This window comes from Mesoplodon mirus (assembly GCF_964341445.2).
Source record: "Mesoplodon mirus genome assembly, chromosome: 10".
In the NCBI taxonomy this organism is placed as follows: Eukaryota; Metazoa; Chordata; class Mammalia; order Artiodactyla; family Ziphiidae; genus Mesoplodon; species Mesoplodon mirus.
In genome coordinates, this window is record NC_138986.1 from 70,707,733 (window position 1) to 70,723,506 (window position 15,774).

The window sequence follows — 15,774 nt, forward strand, 5'->3', positions numbered from 1 at the left end:
TGGAGTAATCCTTTCATAAAATTAGAAATAATTTGAGAAGTGTAATACTCCTTTTCTATATGAGTAAGTATATGTACTTCTTTAAGGCCGTGTCAAGCAGGTGGAGAATTGAATTGAGGCAATTATTTGATCCAATTCTGGCCAGTTTTCATAAGAAATAGCGATGGAGTTGAGGCTGATGTGGTCTGTGGTAGATTTTTTTTTAATTTCAACGGTCAGCAGAATTATTTTAGGTTTCCACTTCTCTTTACATTTATATACATCTCAGTTAACAATTTTAGGCTTTATAAACTCTCTGTTGTGTTTTCTGTTGTTTTAAAGCTTCCTAGGAGATTCGGACCCTGTCCTGTGCGTCCTCCTTTAGGGCTGAGAGGCTCATCTGTTCTCGTCCATGTGGCGACACCTGTCCCACAGCCCAGGCTGTCCTGTCCTCTCATACTCACGTTGTCACACTTCTATACACACTTTTGGGAGGGAACATGAAATTAACCTTTAAAAGGGCTGGAGAGGGCTTCCCTGGTGGCACAGTGGTTGAGAGTCCGCCTGCCGATGCAGGGGACACGGGTTCGTGCCCCGGTCCGGGAAGATCCCACATGCCGTGGGGCGGCTGGGCCCGTGAGCCATGGCCGCTGAGCCTGCGCGTCCGGAGCCTGTGCATCCGGAGCCTGTGCTCCACAATGGGAGAGGCCACAACAGTGAGAGACCTGCGTACCACAAAAAAAAAAAAAAAAGGCTGGAGATAATTAGGAAGATATTCTTAAAATATGTCAGGTGTAGAAAATGAGGTTTTTTTTAAAGGAAAAATATAATGCATGGGGAGAAAAGAGCAGAGGCATTTGTTACCCAGTCCATCTTTTTTCTCTGTCTGTCTGTCTGTCTGTCAGTCTCTCTCCAACACACCCAATTAACTGTGTTAAAAGTGTATTTTCTACTAGCCTCTGTGATAACAATAAACGAGCTGTAGTGGGCTTTTGGTACATGTTGGTGACTAACGCCAATTCACAAATGTTGACAAATCAATTAAGAGGATGGAAAAATTAGAAGAAAAGAAAATTGATAATGAAAAACCATGTTCATTTTTTTAAACTTCCTGGCTGCTATTTTGAAGAACTTTTGGAAAATTGGTAAGCAGCCCATGTTTGGTGGCTACAAGCATGGGCTCTAAAGCCTGGGGTGCTAGCCCAGTTCTACAACCAGTTAACCTTATGATCATAGGAAACTTAACCTAGTATAAAAGAAACATAAAATTGGGATAATAACTACATCTAAGTTGCTATGAGAATTCAATAAAATGCACAAAACTCATATTACAGGATACATGGTGTGCACTCAACAGATGTGATGTCAGTAATAAAAATCATTATAATAGTAATTGTGATAAAACTATATTTAGACAAGGCACCATTATATAAATCTGTACTCTTTTTTAAAATACTATTTTAAATGAACACTGAAGTTATTAAATGTTCTTTAAATGTGATTTAAATGAACAGATAATTGAGCTATAATGAATTATAAAGGTTTCTTTCAATGGCAGAGTGGCAGACATGGTGAATTACTTAGCAGACTCTTACATTATCTCATTTATAATGTAGTTTTATCCACAAACTAAGACAGTAGCATATGGAGTACACCTACCTCAGGTGTTGCATGGCTGATTGGCAGATGGTTGAGAGCATACACAGCATAATATAGGGGGATTGCAGACGACTTTTCAAGGGTGACTTTCTTTGCGTTAGTGTCGTCCAGCAGTGTTCATTTGTCCTTGGCCAAAATGGCACAATAAGAAGGAAGGATGTTCATTAACTTTGGAGATTCCACTAAACCAGGGAACACAGAAAACAAAGCATGATGTGCTTCTTAGAAAATAGGCTGTTAGCTCCTTTGGGCAAAGTGGAGATCTGGTAAGAAACAAATGGGATGTTGTTTATTATTGTCAATTTCAGGACGGTATAACTAAAAAAAGTTGTTTTTAATGGAGACGATTAGACCACTTGCAAAAATGTTTCCCTCAAATCTGGGGGTCTTCCTGGGCAAAAATCTGGTTGTGAGTCAACAAATTACAACTGTAGTTAAAATGAAGCCATTATTTATTTCTCCTACATATATAAGATTGAATCCCATTAGAACCTTCAAGTCATGGTTACCTCTGGTTAGACATTCACTGTAGTGCTCTGACCAGGTCACGACTCCACAGATAAAAGAGGAGATGAGAGCCATAAAGATGATTCAAGGAGAGACAAAGTTAAAGGAATGTATATTGCCTATTTCTGACGAAGGTTAACAACACTCGAGCGTATAAATGGCTGTTAAATAGAAGCTGGATATTAGCTGTTCCCCATCACCACTACTGCAAGAGAAACAGACACATGTCACAGAGTTAATAAAGGGAAGAACTTTAGTTTAGAGAGATTGTCAAACAAAGGGCCAATTATCAACAGATGATTCAGAATCTCCTTCTCCAGGGATATTAAAAGCAAAGCAAACTTTATCTATTACAGAGCTTGAATAGAGGCAGGGGAATGTCCTTTTCAAAGCAAATGAATGTCTAGATGAGTTCTGAAATTTTCATGTAGCTTTGCTACTAATATAATAAAATACCTGAGAAACAGGGAAGAAGAACACAGTACATCCTCTGACAGTTCATTTTGGAGTTACTTATAGTTCTTCCATCATTTCCATTTTTAATAACCTTCCTTGGCATTTATAATAAGACTTGATGTGATTTTTTTTTTTTTTCTGCTCTGCAGATTACTCGCCTGAAGATAGATAGGAATCCCTTTGCCAAAGGCTTCCGAGACTCTGGGCGTAACAGGTGAGTCTCAGTGAAAAACATTCTGGCTGTGATAAATATATTTGATTTTTATTGTGAATTTTCCATTACAAAGTAAACAGTTAAATTTACTGACATGGTTTTGAAATCACTTCTGATGAGGATTTAAATTTACTAATATCATTGAGCCTTGGATGTAACTTATTTTGTGTGTGGCATTTTGCCCATTTCTAAGGTTAATGTTGATGTGAAATGCTGGGGTGAAAACGGAAGTTCTCAGGGCGTACAGTGCATGCTGCCTCTGAAGGGGCCTTGTGGAAACCTGCCCCTCAAGATCCAGGGGCTTTAATATCCCAAATCAAAATACTCTCTGCATCTGCTCTTGGTTTAGAATTTGCTTAGTGATGTCACAATTATGTATTGATCTGTCTTCGAAATAGGACAGAGACTCTTGTTCACTCAGATTTCCAACTAGAATATGAGACTACTCCTCACTGCCAAGACAGCTGATGTTCTTTGGTTTCCAAATTTGTCTTGGCTCTACTGACAGCCACACACTTGTTTGTTTTTTCTGTGTCGTGTTTTATGGTGTTTGTACTAAGTGGGAGAGCTACAATAATGAATTCTACTCTATTACTTTTTATCAAAAAGCAGACCACCCTAGTCTGTGTGCCAAGAGTTTTTGAATTTATTGATATGATTCTATCCCAATACAGTTCGGTGCAACGTTTTCTAAAATAACTGTTGATAGTAATAATAGACTAACGTTCTCCAGACGCCCTTTCAGGGTAAGACTTTGACTTAAATGTTTTTAAAAGCACTTTGTTTTTAAAAAGTATTTGAGACATTTTTTTTATCACTTTACTCCAGAAATACTTCTTGAAAACTTGGTATTGATAGGCGGTGTCTACATGAGGTCAAAATCCCCGATTATCTTATTTTAGGAACAATTTCACTTAAAATTGTAGAGAGAAAACAATCAAGCAGTAGCGCAGGCTTTTAGTTCTTTCAGCTGATTAGCTGGGCAAGGTAGTGTAGACAGAGACCTTTTCTCAGAATAAACTCAAATGCTTGCAGAAAGACTTGATTTCATCTTCATATGCAATGATTCATTTAAACACCATGCAGTGTGAGGGCTAAATGTATGAGAGTGGAGTAGCCTTTAACTTAGCGCAGGCAGATCAACAAGACTGACTAATAACAGGGCTTCACCCTGTAGGAAGATTTGCAGGTATTCCTACTATACATTGTCTGCTGTATTGAGATTATTCAGTCATTTTAGATGTCTCTTTCCATGTGCAGAAAAACTTTGCTTGGCTTTTGTTCTGTTGCATTAGCTCGTGGTTAGCTTTGCTTCTCAGAGGAGTTTCTGAAAGTTGAATAATCTAGTAACTGGGGTGGTCACTGGTAAGGTGACTGAAGGAAGCCCCTGGGATGACTCCTTTTCTACCTTGCCAAATACTATGATGGAATCTTCTTGTGGTTTTGGTTATAGCAGAAGAGTATTTATCTATTTTCGACCCTTGCATTTCTTTCAGTTCTTTTTTTTTTTTTTTTTGCAAAGCAGAGAATAAATTTATTAAAACTCACTGAAACTCCAGGGGGGCAGCATTTAGGCTTGAGACTATACAGCCAGGAACTAAGTCCAGGCTCTCCTGTAGGATGGCTCTAGCAAAGACTTCACTGCTGTTGACATTGGGCGGGGGTCACATGGCTTGTACGCAGTCTTTTTTTTTTTTCTTCCACTTTTATTGAGATGCAATTGACATACAGCATGCCTAAATTTAAGGTGTACTGCATAATGATTTGACTTACATACATCATGAAATGATGACCTCAATAAGTTTAGTGAACATCCATCATCTCATATAGATACAAAATTAAAGAAATAGAAAAACAATTTTTTTCCTTGTGTTGAGAACTCTTAAGATTTCCCCTCTTAATAACTTTCCTCTATAACATACAGCAGTGTTCATTATATTTATCATGTTGCACATTACTGTCAGTTCGTTTTTGAAGCAATAACTTTAAACATATTTTTAAAGGTGTATTTTGGGTAGTAGTCATAGTGGATAAGCCTTTAAGTAGAAGTGAGATGATAAGATACATATTACAAGGTTTCAGGAAGAATTCTAGATAAGTCAACACAATGAAAAGACATTAGTTTTAAAAAATTTGATCAGTGAAAAAAACTCAGAGGCATTGGTGAAAATAAACCACTGAGTCTCTTGTTTGATACCATGAGGTCAAATGCTAGGGTGTTTTTTTTTTTTTTTTTTTTTTCGGTACGCGGGCCTCTCACTGTTGTGGCCTCTCCCGTTGCGGAGCACAGGCTCCAGATGCGCAGGCTCAGCAGCCATGGCTCAGGGGCCCAGCCGCTCCGCGGCATGTGGGATCTTCCCAGACCGGGGCACGAACCCGTTTCCCCTGCATCGGCAGGCGGACTCTCAACCACTGCGCCATCAGGGAAGCCCAATGCTAGGTTTGATAGAAATTTTTTCTTCCCTTTGGCTGTTTCAGGAGTATATAAGCATGGCATCCATGGTGCTTGCTACTGTTTATTGCCTGACTCTAAACCTTTTAAAGTTTTTAATGGACATGCAAAAAATAATAAATTATGTTTTAACACTTTTTAAAGGTTGTTAAAATTTTAAATTTTTATTTTACTCCAAATGTTTAAACAATATCTTAGTATAGGAAAAACATGTTGAACTTATACATAGCTTTCTTGTTAGTGAAATGAATACTTTCACTTTTTTTCTCATTTAAATGACTTCTGCTTATCATAGAAAAGCTCTTCAGTGCCCATTTGGAATGCTAAATATCTATGAATCAGTATTCCCAGTTTTAAAAAAATCTGATTTTAACATTTTCTACTGATAAATGCAAAAGACACTTATAATGAAAAGAGAGAATTTGGTCAGCTTTAAAGATTTCTAACTTATGTATTATTTTCCTTAAAAAAAAAAGTTATCTGTAAGACCAGGTAGGTCCGTTGGTGCTGAGGACTTGGGGGAGGGGTGATATGTTTTCATATATTAATAGAGAAAAAAGCCCATGAGAAAAAATTCAAAATATTTCTTTAATACCCCCAGTTTTCTTGCACTGTTGTTACTGCTTTTTAATACACATTCTGTTTTTATTTTTCCCTAGACATGAAATAAACAAATTATGCAGGACAAGAAAGAAACTTGGACTTGTGATTTTTTAAAACTTTATAAAACAATTTAATTAAAAATTATACCTTCCTGGCTATTTATGGTTCTGCAGCCTATTTTATAGGAATCAGTAGCTTCAGCCCTTAAAAGCTCTCCTGCAAGACATTTGTTACGTGAAGGAGAATTTATGTGCTGAGAATAGTTTCATTCTTCAGTTAGGCCTTAGGGTTGACCCTATAAAATGTTTTACTCAGGAAGGTACAAAAATTTCTTCTCTTTAAATACTTCAGGAAAAACATAACCATTTTACTAAATAAACTTGGCCATTTGATAGCATAAATTAGTGAGGTGATAAAATGTGGAAATTGTTCAAAAGCATCTTGTATAAATTACCATCTTGGCTACACTCCTGCAGGAGGTGTCTTTTATCTTTTCTTTAACTAGATGGGAAAAGTCTCCATTACTGGAGAAAATGAAGGCTTTTTTTTTAAAAAGTGCAGATTCAGCTAATAAATATTTTATAACTGTTTCCTGCAAAATATCTGAAATCCTTTCTAGAACTTGCAGTGTGAAACAACAGCTTCAAGAAAAATATCAATAGATCCAAATCAGATCACATGTAGATCTGTCACTTTCAGAGCATCCCTTTAAAGCTTAGGGTTATATATTTGTGAGGATCAATAACTTCTCCCTAAAAATTTGGTCTGTGGGTTTGTATTTGAAGCATCATAAAGTTTATACTGCTAAAGCAAATAATGCACTGATGCTCATCTCCACAGCTAATAAATTTCTAGGTCCCATAGATGCTCATGAATTACCTCTTTGTAAATTCCCCTTGAGATCACTCCAGGACTACTTTGGTATCCTGAATATTTATAACTACAATTATGAAAACTCATCTATGTGGTTTAACAAAGCAGTTTATACAAAACTGTGTCCTAACTTCTTAAGCTTAAAAAAGCTTGTTTCTAGAAAGTCATAAAAATTGAGTGCAAGCTAAAAATAGAGTCATCAGCTAAACAGCACCCAGCATTCATAAGTTGAATATTAAATGAAACCTGCATGTTATGTGGGGCTTTGTTATGTGGGACTGACCAGTCTGCCAAACTTCTCCCCAATCAATACTTTAATGTACATAAAATATTGCTGAGTAGAGTGGTCTTGGATCTGGTTTGTAGTCAGACACAGATAACATGTCTCATTTGGAAAAAAATCACTTAGTGGTAAACAACTTTAGAGCTAGGAGAGGGTTTAAAGCTTTGTATTCCAATCCTCACTTTGTGGGAAACTGCAGTCCAGGGAGCTTCAAACATCTACTCAAGGTTAGTGGGTTGTAGTCACAGCCCAGTCCTCCTGATCTCCAATCCAGTGTCCTTACCACAAAATAGTCCTCTTTCTGGGGCACACTGATTCCATCCGAAGCCAGACTCTGTCCTTCATGCTCAGGGCAGCCCAGGGCAAGCAGGGGAAGATGGTTTTATCTGCACGCACAGGTCGCTTACCATGGGTCTTTGGAGAGCTCTCGCCATGTTGTATAGGGGGTGTGACTCTGTGAGGGGGTTTTCTCTAGTCTTAGTTCATAGCTCATGACTTGGGGATGGAGGGAAAGTAGCACGTGGAGTCTAAGCTATTAAAGATAGACCCTGTCTTTAATATCAGCATTAAATACAGATTATCTGTATTAAATGAAACTGTATCTGACAATCACAAGAGATGTTCGTGTGCTGTTTGATACTCAGGAATCAGGCATTTCCTACAGTGGAGCTATATATTTCATGAAAAGCACAATGTTACCTAGATTAACAAATTGCTTAGCACTGAGATGGTTGAGGAAATAGTGGTGAGGCCTTGAGAATGGGCAAGTTGAGTGAAGGGCCTCATTTCTATGACCTGGAGGACTTCGTTATCTGATGTATGGCAGTGATATCTGAATCACTTACGGTAGGAGATACATACATTTATTATGTATTTAGAGTAGTCACCCTTGTTTTAAAACATACATATATCCATGTAAGTAGCCCATAATGAAGTTATCCTGTCTCTCTAAGTGTCCATTCATTAAGTGTATGTAGGGGCTTTAAAATAATGTCTGATGCTGATACTAGCTCCATATCCTGGAGCGCCCTGTGAGATCCCCTTCCTGTGGTCATCCTGCAGGTCGGGTTGAGAAGCCAGGGCTGCCCCCTCTTCCCCAGAGCCCACCCTGGCTTCCCTGGGTGTGGTGATCATGCCTCTGAGAGAGAAGTCAGTTTTCTTAGGATGAGTACTCTTCTCAGCTGGCTGCTGAGGCACCGAATGATGGATAGAAGCGCCTCTTTACAGGGCGTGCTTTTGTGGCAGAGCTCTCCGCATCAGAGGGAGAGTGGTGTAACAGGGAGAGAGGATGAGCTCCAGATCACAGCAAAGCCTTGGACTCACAGCAGCTAGGATGGACTCTCTTCACCCCAACTTCCTAGTACAAGGGTACAGCTTTTTATCCCCTGAGATCAGCTAAGTTTTCTGAGAACATTAACAGGACATCCTGGGTGGTTTCCGTCCTCTTGTGCTCCTGGTGACAGAATGGTAGCTCATCTCTGAACCATTTTTTTTTCTGTTTGTGCCAAGCTCCTCACCTGCCAATGTGGGGGGCCACTGTCAACACCAGTGGTGTTTTCTGAGCTGCTTATTATGGGTGAAAACTCCAACCGCTCCTAACTGGGCTTCTTGTGTTCACCCTCATCCTGACCCTTCCATTTAGAATGGGTTTGGAAGCCCTTGTGGAGTCATATGCATTCTGGAGACCTTCACTACGGACCCTCACCTTTGAAGATATACCTGGAATTCCCAAGCAAGGTAAATCACAAAGTCTCCTGGGTCAGGGACTTCCCTGGTGGTCCAGTGGTTAAGACTTCACCTTCCAATGCAGGGGGTGCAGTTTCAATCCCTGGGCTGGGAGCTAAGATCCCACATGCCTCCTGGCCAAAAGACCGAAACATAAACCAGAAGCAATAGTGTAACAAATTCAATAAAGACTTTAAAAATGGCCCACATCAAAAAAAAAGTCTTAAAAACAAAAAAAGAAAAAAAAATAGTCTCCTGGGTCACGTATACAGCCAGGTCCTGCCTAGATGCTCAGGCACTGAAAACTGCACAAGTCATTGCTTGTCCTCTATAATGGCGACCTCATTACCAACATCCTCCCATTACACGATCCCTCTCTTTTCTGTCTGGTATGGGGATGGGGCAGGAAAATGGCCGTTGTGGTCAAAGGTTAAGTCTTGGATGTTTTTGGCTGTTTGTATATTTCATAACCTTTACTTTACCCTAAATCTCTCCTTAAAATTAGAGGTAGACTAGTTGGCCTTGGTACCAGGCGTACTTCACAGATAATTGCTGATGCTGGTCCCAGTTCACCCTTTCTTGCCAGCTTCCTCTTCCTTCAGCAGAATTGCCTCTAGGCAGGGTTCTCTTGTATTTATGATGAGAAGGGTCAGGCACACTGAGGCAACCTTCCCTGAGCTCCCCTTTGAGTATCTCCTACTAGCCCAGGGCTGGTGTTTCCTCAGAGGGAGCAGCACGGAAAGGGATGACACTTCCTCCTCTACTTGGTAGGTAGGACTCGGGCCCACACCTGCACTCAGGCATTTTACGTCTGATCCTGCCCAGCGCCCCGTTGAGAATTTAGCATTGCTGGGTTTTAGATAATTATCATTGGGCAGATTGGGCTTTTTAGATTATTTTGAGAAGCTATATAAAACACTGTCACTAGAGCAATGAAGGTTTTACAACCTATCCAACCCATTGGAATTCTCTTCTCTCCCTAAGTTCCGTCAAGTTGCAAACATCAATCTGTCAGCAAATCCAGAGGGGGGAGTCAGCCGCCACCACTGTTATTGATTGGATGCAGGGTTAACCCCCCTCTCTATTTCACAGGACTGTTTATTTGCTGGACCTCTGCTCTTGTGATTCATGTGATTCACCAAACCATTTTCTGTTTGGAAATGAGATATGTATACATGTAGCTGATTCACTTCGTTGTACAGCAGAAACTAACACAACATTGTAAAGCAACTATACTCCAAAAAAAACAAAAAAAAAGTTCTAGACCGTTGCCTTATTTCAGTAGCCCTGAGTGGTACAGTCATCGATGCACACAAGCTTGCCGTGGGAATTTGCAAGTTTGTTTGAGGCAGGATGTGTCTTTGACCAATTTGGCTCTTTTCTTTGAATTCCTTCTTTTTTCTTGCAAGAAAATATATTGCTCCAGAGGAAGCTCTGCTGAAAGAAAGAGTAAAAGTTGGGTAGAAGTGAGGTGATGGAACTTTTGGAACAAGATACAGAGTAAGATGAAATTTATATTTTCTAAAGTTGCCAGGAAAGTCAGTATTTGTAGTGTTTATTATTTAAAAATGAGAAAACTTTGAGAAAGCTAATTGAGGGAGAAAATGTGAAAATTCTATGTGATAGTGTCCTAATATCTTCTGGGGAAAAAAAATCACTCCTTGGGGAGATAATTTCCTTGAAAATATTGAGAGGATCTATGTTTAAAATATTTCAGTCTGAATTCAATTAAATTACAATTCCTGAGAGCGGAGTCCATCTCCTTTTCGTCTTTGTACCCACCCCTTGTAACAAGTCCGTCTAGCTCATGTGTACACAGTTGAAGGGGAAAGATGCTCTTTACATTTCAATTTCTTTTGTAGGAAATACAGGTTCCTCCACCTTACTCCAAGGTTCTGGGAATGGCGTTGCGGCCACCCACCCTCATCTTCTGTCCGGCTCCCCTTGCTCGTCTCCAGCCTTCCATCTGGGACCCAACACCAGCCAGCTGTGTAGTCTGGCCCCGGCTGACTACTCCGCATGTGCCCGCTCTAGCCTAACCCTCAACCGATACAGCACGTCCTTGGCCGAGACCTACAATAGGCTCACCAATCAGACGGGCGAGACCTTCGCCCCTCCCAGGACTCCCTCCTACGTGGGCGTGAGCGGCAGCACCTCGGTGAACATGTCCATGGGCGGCACGGATGGGGACACCTTCAGCTGCCCACAGACCAGCTTGTCCATGCAGATTTCCGGGATGTCCCCCCAGCTCCAGTACATCATGCCTTCACCCCCCAGCAACGCCTTTGCTGCTAACCAGACACACCAGGGTTCCTATAACACGTTCAGGTTACACAGCCCCTGTGCCTTGTATGGATATAACTTCTCCACATCCCCCAAACTGGCTGCCAGTCCTGAGAAAATTGTTTCTTCCCAAGGAAGTTTCTTGGGGTCCTCACCGAGTGGGACCATGACGGATCGGCAGATGTTGCCCCCCGTGGAAGGAGTGCACCTGCTTAGCAGTGGGGGTCAGCAGAGTTTCTTTGATTCTAGGACCCTAGGAAGCTTAACTCTCTCATCATCTCAAGTGTCTGCACATATGGTCTGATGAAGCCTTTAAGTTAAACTACATTGGAATCTGGCTAATGTATATTCTTTCTTCGTTTTCCTTGTCTTTTCTTTTTGGAAAGCAATATGAAAAGAAACTTAGCAGCAGCTTGTAAAATGTACATATAATAGAAAATGAAGGCTCACTGAGTTTTTTTGACTTTCTCATGGTGAGATTGTAATTATCTTTGGTACATATGTATACTGTATATGGCATGTGGAGTTTTGCAGCCTACAAAACCACATCCTCCCTCTATTTTCCCCCTAGTTACACAGAGTATTGGCATAAATGTAGTGTGTTTAACCAAAGTTCTCATACTTTTTAAAAAACCAAACAGCAAACTTAAAACTTGGCAATGACACTAACCAGACTAAGACGTATAACTTAATTTATCAGGAAAATGCTCTACACAGTTTCCTACTTGAGGGTTGATAACCAGCAGTAACCAGCACACAGAATCTTGTGATTTCTGTTATTCTTGGGCACAATGTGAGAACCTAAGTCAGTAGAAGTCTTAGTAATAGTACTGAGGTATTTGTAATCATGAAGGATTAGCTTTTGTGCTCCTACTTGCTCTTATTTATCACAGGTATTAGGTGACTTTGGTCCTATAAAAATTCATAATCCATAATAGTTACTTTCTTAAGGAAAATGGAAAGGCTTGTGATTTTTTTCACTTTCTATTGGACATGTAAGAGGTATTTATTCATCTGCAGAGAATAAATTTCCAGTATTTTGGATTGTTTGCGCATTTTATTTAGTATCAAGTAGACTATTAAAGAATGTCCTATAGACATTTTTAAATTCCAGTTTTCACCAGGGAAGGAATATGTGATATGACTGGAATGGCTAAAAGAAAATAAATCCACCTCAAATTCTTTGATTCCAATGAGAAATGTCTAGCTTTTTAAATCAAGAAGAATAATATTTTTAGCTATCCCTTAGGTTTTTATAGTGTTTTGTTTTTTTTTAATTCAGGATTTTGTTTCACCTTGCTTTGAGATTCCTGACCCATGGTCTATAAGTAAGGGAAAAAGGCATTTGTGCTACTTATTTATGTCTCATAACTCCTACAAATTGAAACCTTCCCCCCTCCTGAACCTTGTCCCTTGGTCTGAAGTCTTTCTCAAAACAGATAGATTCTAGGCCTTCATGGTGTTAAATAATGCTGTAAGGAATTTCAGGGGGTTATCTCCAGCAATCTGTCGTTTGGGGGTTGCAGTGCAAAGGCCAAAGCCCATTACTATAAAGTTCCTCTTGGAAGACTAAGGAGGAAGATACCAATTATGATAAAGGAGCTGTAAAACTTTTAACCTCAACATCATTTTTAACCTTGAAACTGAAAAAAAAAAAAAGAAAACAGCATTATTTTTTAAAAACCCCTAAAACAATGTATACAGGGTTTCGAAGCATGTAGTAACTTTGATAGCACATAATGAGATGAATAAGAAAGGCTAAGAATGCAAGGTGAAGAGCATTACCATATGTCTATTGAGGGTAAAATCATGTGTCTGTCCATTGACTCAATACATTTCATATATTTGCCAAGCGAAAGCAGCGTGTTTCAGTGCTAAACAGAATGGCTTTAACCCATCCCTAGGTTAGATGGGGCTAGGGCGAAACTCCTGGTTTGCTTCTTTACTTTAAAACAGCATGGCTGTTACATATTGAGGGAGATTACTATTTAAACAGTATTTGCACAGACTGTGACTCTGTTTATATATACTGATAAATTTCCTCATGGGTTCTCTAACAGTTTGTCCAATTAGTATTGATCTTTAAATTTAAAATTAGCATGAAGGCACATGACATATATCCAATAGGTAGATCTACATAAGATGTTTGTGTATGGTATTAATAACTTGACAAAGATTTGGGAAAAGTCCTTATTATGAGTACTTCCCAGCCTCAGTGCTTGGTATAATTTAAGGAGAACAAGAGAGTTTTCCATCTGGAGAAAACATAGAAAGTAATGATCTATACCTATATGCATTAATAAGATGAGAATCTTCCTTTTTGCTCTTTGTGATTTGAGATGATACCACAATACAAGTAGCATTTTTAATTAATCTTTTCTTTTCGATTTAGCAATATTGTACAAATGCTGTTTCCTTTAGGCTTTACTGTAAATATTAATCACCATGTCACTTCAAAGACTAGCCTTTTATCATTATATTAAATGACATACAGGCATTGATAATTATAATTATATATCTGTATTTTATTAAAAAATGCTTAAGAAATTATATATTAAAGTGTGTTACTAAACCCTTTTATGGCTTTGGAGGGGAATCATTTGAAGTGTCTATAAATGTTGTTCCAAGAATAGGCCCACACATGCATACTCCAAACACAAATTTTGTAGCTTATGATTCCAAGGCATGGGGAAATGGGCCTGGTATTCGTTTTTGATGTGTTCAATATAATTTCTTGGTGCCTTGACCATGTCATTGAAGGCGAAGACCTGACAAATGTTGAACACGTGAAAATTCAAATGTGAGAAGAGGAGGGCAGAGTGGGATGTTTTGTTTCGGGTCCGGGGGGGAAGGGCAAGGATATAAGAATGAGCTGCTTGTACCACTGACCAGTGATGACAGATCACTTTTAGACCCCTTACTCAGAAAACATTCCAAGGGACATTGTGATGAGGTGAGGTTGCTGCTATCACAACCAGTCACATTTTGAAAATTAACACTTGCTTCCATACAAGCTCCCTCCCAGAGGTCACCAGATTTTCACAAGCAGGGCACCCACTTGCTGACCCCTGATTTCTGGAATGTAGGGGGTCAGGAGACTTTGGTGGCCCCCAGAGAAGGTTGGGGCACAGTGTTGCTGATATAGCAAAGGATCACACTCACTCTTTATATTAGTGGAATTTTGAGCAAAATGCACCTCACTTTTAAAATGTGAATTCCTCTTGAGACCTCACTCCCTAGATTTAAACCTATTAGCAACTCACACCTTAGTATGAAATAGATAAACAGAAGTTTTAGAGATAGCTGGAGGTTTGATTAAGAGAAAGGAGTAATTTTTGGAGCAGGGAAGTTCTGGGAAAATATGAATGCGAAGGAGAAGGTGCAAGAAAAGAGATCACTAATCAATCCTGGTGTAAAGCCATTACACCAGCCATTATTTAATTTCATGAGTTTCTTTCAGGGGTCATGGCAGAGTTGGTGGATGCTATGCCAATGCTGTCTTTAATTAGACAGGTTTGTAAAGAATCCTTTATTTCAAAGTGTAACTCTGCTGGGTTTCCTCGTGGGGAGTTTACTGACTCATCTGCATGGAGATTTTCTTAAGCCTTCCATTGGTAATTAAGTCATTTTATTAAATTATTACCATATTGTGTTTTAATCTCATTGATCATCATTCCTTAAAATATGTGCTCAGATAAACAGTAGGTGAGGTTGAACATGTGAACAGTTAAGTAGACATGTGATTATGGCGTTCTAGGAGCTTAAAACTTGAGAACAATATCAGTGATGGAAATGAACAAATATATATATGTATATATATTTTTTCAAGTATAGAAACATCCAACAGATGTTTATAAACTTAGTATCCATCTACATGCTGATAGATTTTCAAATGATGAATTTTCTGTTTTTGGAATTTTGTTATGGTGAGATCATCACTTTCTTGAGAATAGGGAACTTAGTTTCAAACAATGGGTTTCCCAAACATGATTTTGGACAAAAGGTAACCACTTTAGATCTCAGATTTTTTATATGTGAAGGAAGTGTCTGGGATGAGAATCTGTGCTATTCCTTTCAGTTTCAACTTCATATGACCTTAGTGAATAAATAATATTCACCTTGATCGTAGGAAAATAGCTTTATAAAAATATATCTTTGGGAGATATGTACATATATTTGTATATATATATTTCCAAAAGGTATGTTTTTATAAAACTATTTTAGATATATATCTATCTTTATAAAGAACATTACACCACCAGGATTATTTAAAATTTATTGGACTACTTAGAGTTTTTATAAAATAGAACTGTGCTTTATTTAGTTATAATATATAAGACATACTTTTATATATTAGTATTTGAAGGAAGCTGCACTTAATTATGTATTTGCTACTTTATAGTGAACAGAAAAAGATGTTAATAAAATTTCCTTTTCATTATGCTCTTAATGGCATGGCATAAAATTGTTTCACTTTGGAAATAAGTGAAATAATTATGGCATCTAGTAAAATATTTAGAGATCATTCCAAGCCATTCAAAATTCATTTAAATCTTAACTGAGAAAAAAACATGAATTTGTCTTTTTGAAGGGTTTTATTCATGCTGAGACTCAGATACAAAATATAAAAAAGTTGATTACTCTGCAATGCATTGAGTTTGCACAAGGCTGGATCAACATACCAATCCTTTGTTCATTTAAAAAATTATATGAATTTTAAAATAATATTTTAAAACTATA

General features: G+C 38.6%; 1 protein-coding gene across 1 annotated transcript in view; it reads left to right on the forward strand.

Moving 5' to 3' along the window:
- The window catches only part of TBX18 (T-box transcription factor 18), a 31,842-nt gene extending 18,262 nt beyond the window's left edge, over window positions 1-13,580 (forward strand). The window contains exons 6-8 of the mRNA XM_082633962.1: window positions 2,751-2,815; window positions 8,669-8,763; window positions 10,614-13,580. Of these exons, the coding sequence (XP_082490088.1) occupies window positions 2,751-2,815; window positions 8,669-8,763; window positions 10,614-11,338 (885 nt within the window). The 3' untranslated portion in view covers window positions 11,339-13,580. The remainder of the gene's footprint in view (window positions 1-2,750; window positions 2,816-8,668; window positions 8,764-10,613) is intronic.
- The last annotated feature ends 2,194 nt before the right edge of the window (window positions 13,581-15,774 follow it).